Source organism: Callithrix jacchus, chromosome 15, assembly GCF_049354715.1.
Source record: "Callithrix jacchus isolate 240 chromosome 15, calJac240_pri, whole genome shotgun sequence".
In the NCBI taxonomy this organism is placed as follows: Eukaryota; Metazoa; Chordata; class Mammalia; order Primates; family Cebidae; genus Callithrix; species Callithrix jacchus.
Genome location: NC_133516.1, coordinates 50,680,524 through 50,693,132, shown reverse-complemented (window position 1 = coordinate 50,693,132; position 12,609 = coordinate 50,680,524). Strand labels below are relative to the sequence as shown.

Below are 12,609 nucleotides of genomic sequence, written 5' to 3'. Positions count from 1 at the left end.
ACCAGAGTAAAGACAATCCTTGCTTTAACATCGTGAAGAATTTGGCTGAATTGTGTCCATGCCCTAGGGTTTTATAGAAGGTGGAATTTAAGGGCAATGATCTAGAATATGTGGCAGGAGAGCATTCAAGGCGCTGCATGGTTTCTTTTGGGTGCTCACAGTAAAATGAGTGAATAGAAAAAATATTTATAATTAAAGGGGAAGCAGAATAGAAAGCTTTGGAAGACTCTCTGCCTGGCCATGTAAAGAATAAAACAGCATATTTGGGAGAAAATGCTAAGGGTGCGGTCAGGCACTCATTTGCTAAATAGATTAATACAGCTAGAATGTAGCCAGGTGCAGTTTAAGACAATGAGAGAATTACCCTGACAATATTCTACAGACCTTTCAGCAAGCTAGGACCTTGAGAGAGAGATTTCCAAAGTGGTACCTGTGGGACCTCAGCATTCACTGCCCTATGCAGCCTTGGAATTCTGTTCCCCAAATTCCAATGCAGCACCCCTCAAGCAGGCCCAGGTACACCTAGTGCCAGAGCTTCAGAGGGAACAAGTGGTATGCCTTGGTGGCGTCCACATGGTGCTGATCCTGTGGAAGTACAGAATATGTGAGCCTTGGAGCCATGGCCACCTCTGCATAGATTTCAAAGGATGTATCAGATAGTCTGGAGGTCCTGGCAGAAACTCGTTACAAGGGAGGAGCCACCACAGAGAGCAGTACTAGGGGACACTGTTAAGGTGGAGCTATGAGAGTGAGACTACCTCAGAGACTCCTGAAATGTACAGCTGCCGGTGTACCACTCCAGCCTGGGAGAGCTGCAGGAACAAGACACCAACCTGAGACAGCTGCTGAGTGGATGGGGTCCAGCCAAGCCATGGGGGCAGGGCTGCCCAAGGCATTGGTAACCTAATTTCTGCTGTAGCATGTCCAGGATGCAGGACTTATGGAGCTAGAGGACATTATTCTTCAGCTTGAAGACTTAATGTTGTTTTCCCTGTTGGGTTTTGGACATACTGGGAACCAGTTTCTTCTTTCTTTTTCCTATTTCTTCCTTTTGGAATGGGAATGTCTGTTTTATGCCTGTTTCATCATTGTGTTTTGGAAGTAGATAACTTGTTTTGATTATATAGGCTCACAGCTGGAGGACATTTGAGGTGGGATGAATCATGCCTTGAGTCTCATATCTGATTTAGATGGAACTCTGGACTTTGGGCTTTTGAATTGATGCTTTTGGGCTATTTAGGTGGAATGAATATATTTTGTATGTGAGAAGAACATGAGTTTTGGGAGGCCAAAGGTGGAATGTTATGGCTTGAATGTGTCTTCCAAAACTCGTGTTGAAATTTAATTGCCTTTTTGATATTGGACTTCCCAGCCTCCAGAACTGTGAGAAATAAATGTCTTCCTAAATTACCCAATTTCTGTTCTGTTATAGCAGCAGAAAACAGACTAAGACATGACAAGAAAGAGTTAATTCTTTCAAGCAAATGCCTAAGGTACACTCTGGGAAAATACGACTGAATGAGTTACGGCTCAGCCTAAAATTAAACTCCAAGCTCCTTGTCTGACATATGAACTATTAGATCACATTACTTTCTAATCTGATGGATCTATTTTTTTAATGAATTGAAGAAAGAATACCCAGTGGTTCCTTTTGTGTGAAGAAAAGATAAATATTAGCCAGGAAAGGTCATTTTGGTTTCCAGTATGTGGGGAGTTCATTATGATGGGTTCTGATAAATTGTATTGTGTAGTTCTTTCTGATAGCAGAAGGTCACATCATGCCCTTGGGTGGACATAAGAACAAACAACATTCTTAATAAAGTTAGAGGATCTGGGAGATGAACATTTTCAAGTTGTTTTTTTTCTGAGCAATTCATATTTATACAGTTATTTAAAGCCATTTCCCTCTTGTTGAACTGATTACTCAAGGCCCATACTGTCTTATATGAAGCCCCAGAGTGGTGAGTCTTCAAATTTATCACCGAAAGTGTTCTCTAATCAAACTTGTGAAATTATCTTCCGGTTATCTAAGAGAAAAATCTCAGTTGTGCTTGGTGGTGGATTCTTAATTGGTTTACAGGATTCTAAAGTAATTAGACTGCATTTCAAAAATAATTTTTATGTTATATTTGCAACTTGAATATTTATTAATGTGTATCATTATTTTTCTCTGATCTCTACTACTGGGAGAGATGTATTTAACTTAGCATCATTACAAACGGTATAGTTTCATGTTCTGTTTTTTCCTCAAGATGTCTTTGCTTTAGGACCATCTGAGTCCTTTTACAAACGTGTTCACTGAGTAGAATTTTTTTTTTTTTATGTTTGTGCATTGAGGGAGTGTCGATTGTGGTATTCACAAGTGCTCTTTATAATTTGGTATGGTGGATTATATTGGAAAATACTTTTTCACTTGGTGTCCTATTAACATTTTTTCAAAAAGCAACCTTGTAGATTGTCTAGCATCATCTTCAGGCTTATGTCACACACAAACCTAAGAATTCAGAGCTTTATGCTGGCTTTTCCACTGATCTGTGGGGTTGGGCAAATTGCATGTCTTGGGAATGCGTTATCTCCAACTTCAGGTTTTGTCCAGTGGTCAATGAAATGCGAGAGTGAAATCGCTGCATTTCAAATGACTTGGGGCCCTCTGTGACATTTTGAATACCCTTCCCATTGCAGGAAGTTCTTTAAAACTATATTGTGTTAACTAATATGTGGCTAGTTAATGACTGTACAGTTTTCTATCTTTTCCTCCCTAATATTAGGATACCTCACAACTATGGATATGTTTGGCTGTCTGCCATTTGCCGAAACTGCAGGTGGCATGGTAAAAACCATTATTTTGCTGCTGGAAATTAGTTTCATTTTAACATTAAAATGCTAATTGATTCCATTTTTTTTGGCATTTTTTGACATAGGTCTTCTGAGCTATGATAATTTTTTCAAACGGCAGAAATGATTGGTTCTAGCTACAGATGGGAATTCGGAGTCACACTGAAATACATCCTGGAATAATTGTGTTTGACTGGAACCAAATCTTACAAAGTCTCCAAGGTAAGATTATTTTAATGTTCACCTAGAGGTAATATCTTTACAAAATATTGAGAATTTCAGCAAAACTGAGTATCCTGGAGTTGATGATTTTTTTTTTTTTTAGAAGCCTGCTTTTACATAGAATTTTTAGGAATTTGGGGAAATGTTGATCTTTTCATTTTAGCTTTCACCTGTGAAAGAAATTATTTCAGTTTGCAAAACAGTACTTTGGTTTATTCAGTAGGGGAAAAGATGAGGAAATATAAATCTATTGCTGAATAGCTTTCTGGCCCTACCCTGACCACCCTGCCTGGCATTTCTCTAGGGGAATGCTTGTTGAGCTATTGTTAAGAGAATACTTGTTTTAGGGACTAGGAACTTGTTGCTACTTACCCAGCAACTCGTTTTTTAGAATTATCCATTTAAGAAGAAGATGGATTAGGGATCATTGCCTGGGATTTGGAATGTCTGCCCTTGAGACTTCTGATTTTAGTGGTTTGTTGTTGGAATCCAACCAGGAAAACAGAAACCATTCTGCTGGCTTTTTCACTGCTCCGTGAGGTTGGGTAAATTGCATGTCTTGGGAATGCATTTTCTCCAATTTCCGTATTTGTCCACTGGAAAGCGAATTTTGGAGACTGGTTATACATATGATGAGAGAGTCAGGGAAACTGAACAGAAGACATGCCCTGGCTGGGGATCATGGAAGTAGTCCATGGGGAAGCAGTACCTAGAAGAAGGGAACTAGACTGCAGGCTGCAACCATAGTGGGCCCTTCTGTCGGGAACTAGAGCCATGGTGGAGAAATGGCCAATCCACAGATCTGCCAAAGACGGAGAAGGCAGGGAGAGATGTCCTTGCCTATCCCTTTTCACATTCTGTAGACTTCAGCTGTTGCCCTTCCTTGACTGAACCCAGCCAGTAACCAGCTAATCTGTGAGCCTGGGAAATGCAGCCTAGAGGACCCTCCAGTCTTCAGTACAGGGGAAAGGGGAAGAATGGATCTGAAGGCACAACAGGCCCAGGCTGTCACATAATTCATATATTTAAAATACATTTTTGTTTCATTTTATAATAATCACTTTCATTACTGAAAAACATCCCATCTCATGGCTGTGTCATATTTTGTTTAACCAGTCTCATACTGTAAAACACTTGGATCATTTTTCTTTTCTTTCCCTCCCTCTGTCCCTCTGTCCCTCCATCCCTGCCTCCCTGCCTTCTTTTTTTGAGACAGGGTCTCACTCTTTGCTCTGGCTGGAGTGTGGTGGTACAATCATAGCTCATTCCTGCTTTGAATTCCTGGCGTCAAGCAATACTTCCACCTCAGTCTCCCATTGTGCTGGGATTACAGTCATGAGCCACCATGCATGGCCAGATCATTTTCAGTAGTATAAACAATAAAAAAGTCCCATACATTGATCGTTATTTCTTTAGGGTTAAATCCATTAAATGATCTGCTGGGTTGAAGGATATGAACATTGTGAACATTTGACACACATGATCAAATCATCTATCAGTTTATGGTTTTGCCAAGTTAAACCTTTTCTCTTTGTATTAGAGATATTTCATTCAGTTATTGCCAATAGTGGAACATTATTTTAAATATTTTAAATAATGACTTGCTTTCCTCTGAGTGTGGGTGAAATTGTGGTTATGATGAGATTCACATCTTTGATTAGATTACACCTGTAAGGCAGAGATGAAGGTATTTCACCAGTGTTTTTAAGGTCTCACATTCACTGACTTTCAGTTAATCAAAAAAAAGATTATCCTGGGTGGGACCGACATAATCAGGTAAACCCTAAAAAGGGACTGAGCCTTTCCTGGAAGAAGAGATTCAAACCATGAAGGATTATATGCAGGGGGCATGTGGCAAGGATGTGGCAAAGCCTGGAAAGCAGTTCCTGGCTGATAGCAGGAATACAGGGACCTCAGTCAGATAGTCCCAAGAAAATGGCTTTTGCCAACACTTGGAAGTGATCCTTCCCCAATTGAGCCTCCAGATGAGGACACACCCAGCTGATACCTTGATTTTAGCCTGTGAGTTTGAGCAGAGGACCCAGCCAGAACATGCCAAACTCCTGACTTACAGAAACTATGAGATAATATATTGTTGTTTCAAACTTCTCCCATCCCAGCACTAACTAGACTCGACCCTGCTTAGCTTCTGAGATCAGATGAGATTGGGTGGGTTGAGGGTAGTGTGGGTATAGATTGTTGTTTTAAACTTCTAAGTTTGGTAATTTGCTTCAGATGTTCCTAGCATTCCAAAGTTACACAGAAACATGAAGCCTCTCTGCTTTTAAGGGCCTTTAGTTTCTTAAAGCATGCCTTCCCTCTCCCCAACCTCCATGTACACGCGTGAAGGGGACAAACTCTAGAAGCAGCTTGAAAGGTGGCAAAGAAAATATGTGGACCTTCCATGAATTTGAGATGCTATTATCAATCATATAATTTGGGGGAAGCCCAGAGGCTCAAATTCCCATATTTGATGATTTTTAAAAAAATGAAACACCCTTTCTCACACATAACGTTTTAAAATTCCAGTTGTTACCCCAGTGTCAGCTATTGCTCTAGTTGTTACAAAGGCTTATTTTTCTTACCTAAGGATCAGAAGTTCACATGGCCACATGTGAATGAGTCAGGCTGGCTGGGCCTAAGGTACTGGCTTGAGGGAGGGACTGTGGAGACCTGTCTAGGGGCAGGTGCGACCACCCCAGCCTGTTACTCCCATGTGGAAATGTGAGCCCAGGGATGCCAGGAATAATTTTCCAAGAGAATCTGGATTCTAATATGCAATCTGGACATTTTATGTGTTGGCAACCAATTCAATTTATTTAAAAAAAAAAAGCGCAGATCAAACAAAACACATTTACAAGCTGGATCAGGTACTGTGGCTTCCAATTCGTTGTCATTAGTGGCCCCAAAAGGGAAAATTTCAAGGCATCACATAAATAAAGGATTAATTTTATATTGCTGCAATGCAAAGTACCCAAGATAGCAGTTTAAAACCATTTTGAAAGAGTTTAAAGGGGCAAAAAGAAGCCAATGCTTTGTATTACTTTTAACATCAAGTTCTTCAAAGATGATTGGCTTGGCTGCTTAAAAGGAGATAAGTCTCAAATCAATAAGCAATACACCCTTTATCAAGGTCTATTTGACTGAGTTTTGAGGAGTCGTGGGAGAGAAGGCTGGCAGCAGAACCTGTGTGTGCCTGGGAGTGTGGTATGGGCATGGAGTTCCTCTGAGGCTTTCATGAGTTTTCGCTGGAGCAGGGAACCGGGACTTTGGTAGAAGCACTGCTGTGTTGCTGGCAGCTAGAGATGCTTCCTTAGAGGACTTCCTTAGGAGCCTTACCTGTAGTGTGACTCCGGCAAGAGGCCAAACTCAGGTGCCCAAGACCAAGAATCCAAACCCATGTTTTTTATTGTGGGCCCATAAGTGTGTATACATTTGCATATGCTGAAGGGAGTTTCTTTGATCCATTGTGGTGATAATGGATGCCACAGGCATGTGTGAGGCAGAACCTAGTCTCACTAGAATTTCAGGTGCCAAATGCAGTGACTTTTGCTTGAAACCTTAATTTAAAAAAAGCTAACACCAAAAGTTCATCAGGTTCTATTTACTTGATTCCCTTATGATGTTAGAAAAAAAGGGCAGACAATTAGGCAGCTGGGAATAATGATTTTGATACATTCCTTGTTTTACTCTTTTATTTTAGAATAGACCACGCAACTGTAATGTGAACTGAACTGTCTGAGCAACTGTTTTGATACTGTCCATCATAGGAAGTTAAATTTATTTTATATTCACCTGGATTTGCACACATTCCTCTCCAAATCTTGAGATTGGTTTAGTCAACTGTGAATCTAGTCTTCCAGACCAGAAATCCTTAGTATATAGTCAGAGAAACCAGGAGAATGTTCTTGGACTACATGTGCAAAATCTCCATAAATTCTTTCAGATCTAGAAACCATATATATTTTATTTGCATCTAGCTCTAAGTGTGTTGCTTTTACATCTCATGGTATAAAATAGAATAAAATCCCCATGTTAGGGCAACTTGAGCACAACTTGGGGATTGATAAATGAGCTTCTCACTGAGAAGGTGTTTATTGAATTTTAAATTTTTGTAATTTTCAGTGAACACCTTTGTAATTATCAAAGGTGTTTATTGAAAATTTAGTTAATGCTCAGTGCAAATAAGGTTTGATTGGTGTTCTGTTTTCTTGGGAGAAAAGAAGTCCAGCTCCTGCTCTCTCCCGCCTTCCTGGGATGATGCTTGCCAGGGAGCCTGGCCTTCCTCAGCCCTGACTGACTCCAGCCCTGCTTTTCCTCCAGGATGAGAGTCTGTGCTAAGTCAGTGTTGCTGTCGCACTGGCTCTTTCTAGCCTACGTGTTAATGGTGTGCTGTAAGCTGATGTCCGCCTCAAGCCAGCATCTCCGGGGACATACAGGTAAGTCCTTTAAGCTCATTATGCACAGCTGAGATCAATTAATAAAACCCCTCCAAATGTCAGAGTCCACATTTTGGACACAGGTAACTGATGAGAGCTTCCAATGGTGTGTAAATAACTAGAGGAAGCATGAAATATGGTGGTGTAACACAGTTTAATGGTTTAGTGCTTTAAGAGTTTTAAAAAAATATTTTTCAGGCTTTTAAAAACTTTTATTTTCTTGGACACACTTTTATTTTTATAGCACTTTTTCTCAAGGAATCCCAGAAAACCAGCAGCAATTTGTGTGGTTGGCCTGTGTGTGTGTGTGTGTGTGTGTGTGTGTGTGTGTGTACATATCAGTCCATCTGTCTGCCCATCCATCCACTCATCCATCCACACACTCCTACAGCTTCCTCAGAAGTAGAACATCTTTATGATAAACTTCAATTAACACTTACAGGGCCTTAGTGAAGGGAACAGTCATATAATTTAAGACCTTTTTTAAATATGTGGAGAAAATAGGCTACATGATCTTTTTCAAAAGAAGACAGAAAGAAAAAGCTGTGGTAACTTAAGGGACTTAAAATGGGGGTTGTTAAAAGATTTAGAGGCAGTCATTCTGATAACTTATAGGGAAACTCTTATCTGTGCATTGCTGATTTTTAAAGGTGAGATCAAAACCATCAGCTACAGATCAGTTTGCGTTTTTTTGTGTTTCTGTCCTTTCTTTCCTGCATCAACATTTAAAGTGACACAGTGGAAACTCCCCAGTGAATTGTGTTTTCCTGAATAATTCATATTTGTCAATGGACTTGTTGTCAATTAATTTACTCTCTCAGCTGTGGTAATCTAAGGCATGGCAGTGCCAGAAATGTTTTGACTTCTTTAAGGAAGAGTGATGCCTGAACCCTAAATCACGTATGGGTCAGAATTACAAGTTCTCTCTCCAAAGGTCTTTGCATGGAAAGCTCATGAGATATTCTTATCACCAATATATAACATGTCATACTTTCCACTTTGTTATTCTGATATTTTAAGGCTGGTCATAATTTTAGGCTCAAGATAATTTTCAAAATCTAATACAACTCAATTTTCCCTCCTCCATTGACAGTTCCAAGAAGATGAGAAAAATAATGAAGTTTTAGCAAATCAGCATAAAATCAATACTCTCTGGCTGCTGTGAAGTACCCACAGCTAGTTGGTTATTGTGCTGTGCCTCTTTTTATGAGTTTGTTCATGAGGGTAGTGTTTGAGGTCCTGAATCTTACCTATTTAATACAGATAAGATCACTCCACTGTTTTCCTGAGTGGAGTTGAAGAGTCAGACTAGCCGATAGGCGAAGCATTTCAGTGAGATTACCACCCACTCTCATTCATGCTGAAATTTTCTCTAATAATCTTGCAATGTCCATGTGGCATTTTCGTCCCAATTTAGTGCTCAGCTGATGGAGAACTCGGCATCACCAGAAAGAACTGGGGCAGTGCACTGAGATCCTGAGAAACTCTGGTTAGATCTTCACTCTACTACGGGTATATTACAGTGGGAGCAAGTTGCAGAGAGTTAACTGCAGAAGGCTGTGTGTGAGGGTCCAGAAAGGCTCCCAGCACGGTCCTATGGGCTTTGTGGTTAGTACTGGCCAATTAAAGAAATGGTGGCACTAGGAACCCCTCGTTAGAAGTTTGATGCTTTTTATGGCTTGGATTAGAAGAATGGCTTGTGGATTGCTGTGTGTAAACAAGGAGATATTTTACAACCATATCTCTACCTACCTGCCTAAGAGATACAGAGGGAAGAAGATGCGAGTCTCCCCCCAGTTTTGGGAGATGGAGTGTTATGGTAGGTGTGTATCAAAGATTTAATTTTAGTTTAAGCATTAAAAAAAAAAAACCTAAATAAAAACCCACCTAATTTTCACAGGATTGTTAGTGAGACTCTTTCTTGAAGACAGATGGCACCGATACATTGCCACAGAGTCCAGAGGTGGTATTTTTAAGCAACTATAAGAAACAAAAGACCACTTTTGTTGTTTTTTTGCCATAATAATTGAGCAGCAGATCACATACACATATAGGACTTGTGTAGCTTCAAGCTGTAGAAAAGGTGAAGGGCCAATTGGCAGATCCTTTTCCTTTAAAAGGAAGCCAGGGCTAACTCTGTTATTTCTTCAGTTAGCAGTTTGTCCTTTTGTTCCTTTTTTTTTGTTTGGCTGTAAGCGGAACATCATTTCCCCACAAGAGGGCAGCAAACATGGCACAGTGGAAAGATGCCTTCTGGAAGGAAATTTCAGCAATTTGACTCCAGTGGAATTGATCATTTAGGGATCTTCCTGGAAGTTTCATCCGGTGTACACACGAGTGGTTGCGACACAGACCATCTTACAGTTTTAAGATTTACTACTGGGAACATTTGGGCACTTCAGAAATACAGATTTGGTCCTTTAAAGCTGGAATCATAGCTAGTTTTCTGACTGAGCTGAGAGAGAGTTGGAAACTTGGGTGCTATTGATTTATACATTTACTTTAATAGTTCCATTTCCCCAGAGAAATTTGAAAATAACCTGGACTGCGCTGTTTCGATTCCACCAAATGCTGTGGTGCTTGGTTAAAGTCCCTGGAAAAACTGGGGCATGCCTGAAAATGAGGCAACAAAGGAAATCAAATGTTTGGGGGGGGCGTCTAAAGTCAAATATAATTCTGGTTCTGGTACATCTTAGCTGTGTGGCCTCATCCAGGCCACTTAACCTCTCTGAACTTGTTTCATCATCTGTAAAAATGATATGATCTACTTTAATTGGAGTTATTGGGATAAGTAAATAAGGAAAAGTAGGTGAAGAGATTAGCACATAGTGAACATTCCATAAATGGCAGCTGTTTTCACATTTGGAGGCATCTAGAATGAGTCTGGAAAGGTTCACATTCCAGGAACGGCTGAAGACTGTGACCATGGGTAAGTAGATGTGGTCAGAGCTTTCAGGGTTTTAAGCTTTCTCATGTATAAGAGAAAAAGACTTGTTTTTCATTGTTCTAGAAAGCTGACTGTAGTGAAGAAAGTCACTTTAGGAAGACTGAGGTTTCAGCTCAATCTTAAGGAGGGAAAGGCTTCAACAAGCTGGAGAACAGAGTGACCTAGAAAGGGTGTTAAGAGCTCTTTTACTTGCAGGCCTTGGGCTAAATCTGCTAGAGAGAGGATGTCTCACTGATTGGGAAGGAGTTCGATGTCAAGAATGGCGAAGGGTCTGAGCTTTTACCCTCCTTGAAAGCTGATAGGTTAGCTGGTCGTAGTTTCGCGGATGCTGGGCAGAAAGCATGAGATACTTAGGTCAGAGACAAAAGATTTTATTTTGGTACTTATGTTTTGAGATGGAGTGTTACTTTGTTGCCTAGGCTGGAGTAATTGGTGCAATCTTGGCTCACTGCAACCTCTGCCTCCCAGGTTTGAGTGATTCCCCTGCCTCAGCCTCCTGAGTAGCTGGGATTATAGGCACCTGCCACAACATCCAGTTAATTTTTGTATTTTTAATAGAGATAGGGTTTCACCGTGTTGTCCAGGCTGGTCTTGAACTTCTGACCTCAAGTGATCCGCCCACCTTGGCCTCCCAAAGTGCTTGGATTGCAGGTGTGAGCCACCACACCTGGCCCGAGACAAAAGATTTTATTACTCATGGCACAGGAAGCAGCATGAGCTTCAGGTTTGCTTCAGTCCTTCTTTCATTCTTGGGCAAATTATGAAACCTCTTTGGGACTCAGCCTTTTTCTATGCAAAATGAGAATAATAAAAATAATAAAAATAATCCTCAGAGTTCTAGTAAGGAATCAGTTAATGTCTGGGAAATGCTGAGAACTGCGTTTGCCTGGTGAGTGCTCGAATGCTATAGCCATCTTTATTTAGACATGCCTTCTTCTTTTGAATGTTTTTTTATTTTGTAGAGGTTCTGTACTGTTCAAATTTATGGAAATTTAGGTTTTCTGTTTTTTTTTCTGTTATAAATGCAAAACATGCGTGTTGTGATTGTGTATTTTGATGGCTTACGTTAACTTAGGGTACGATTACTTAGGGTACATTCTCTGAAGGGCAGTTTTTGCATCCAAGTTTGGGCTCATGTCTTCTTCCCCTCTAATGGCTGAAATTTACAGGAACCCTGCAAATACTCTTGACTGCATGGACTGTTTTATCTCTAATTTTCTCTAAGAAACCTGGTACTTTCAAAAATATTGAGTGGGGCATATAACATCTACTACAGGAGTCTCTCTGAGGTTTAAATTTGTGAAAATGATAAAATTGTGCAAGTTGCTATTTGTACTTTGCCGGCAGAAGTGAATTGTACCTACACCAATGAGTTTGAAAAATGATTTTCTTGCATTGCCTAAGTTCTGACACTAGGGGGTAGGCAAGGCTTATCATAGAGCCACACATGTAATTTTGCATGTTCTATAGCCACTCTGAAAAAAGTAAAAGGAAACAGAGGAAATTAATTTTACTAATACATTTTATTTAACCCAATATATTCAAAATATTATCATTTTTAACATGTGGCCATAGCTACATTTCAAGTGCTCAGTAGTCACATGTGGTTAGCGCCTATGTGTCATGAACTAATAATGAGTTAGGTCTTAATGTTGCCTTTTTAAAGATTAGAATTAGGAGTCATTTTAATTTTCATGGGTCAGTCATAGAGCACAGTATTTAACTCTCTTTGTTTTACTTATTTTGTGTCTTATTTAGTTACTTAGTTTTTTTTTTTTTTTTAAACCAGTGACTACTAAATTTAGAAAAAGTACCAGGTAAGTGGGGTTTGTAACCTCAAGTCATAAAGAATGGGGAAGACAGTTCTGTTTCCTGATGAATTGCTTATGTTCTTATTTGCTGCAAGAGCATATTTTTAGGGAGAGGGAAGGGGCAAAAATAATTTGACAGTTGCGTGTGTGTGTGTGTGTTTATGCATGTGATACCAACCATTAAGTCTTAAAATTACCCACTAGCAAACTTATTTTGATCAGTAATGAGCACTTACCCGCTGGGGTGAAACCTGATGATATTGTTTTAATATGGTTTCTCCTATACTTTTCTCTGTCTTCCTTCCTCCTGTCCTACTTCCAATGAATGGTTATTTCAGTAAATCTATGGATACAT

At 39.9% G+C, this 12,609-nt stretch overlaps 1 protein-coding gene across 6 annotated transcripts in view; it reads left to right on the top strand.

The window, feature by feature from the left end:
• Positions 1-12,609, top strand: part of TAFA4 (TAFA chemokine like family member 4) — a 210,268-nt gene that overhangs the window by 45,204 nt on the left and 152,455 nt on the right. For 3 of the 6 annotated variants that reach the window (XM_078351450.1, XM_008981991.5, XM_008981993.4), the window contains exons 2-3: positions 2,922-3,057; positions 7,381-7,496. In XM_078351450.1, the coding sequence (XP_078207576.1) occupies positions 7,382-7,496 (115 nt within the window). In that variant the 5' untranslated portion in view covers positions 2,922-3,057; position 7,381. Of the gene's footprint in view, positions 1-2,921; positions 3,058-7,380; positions 7,497-12,609 lie in introns of those variants that run through there. The other 3 variants (XM_054245849.2, XM_054245851.2, XM_035276075.3) reach the window with 2 other exon arrangements.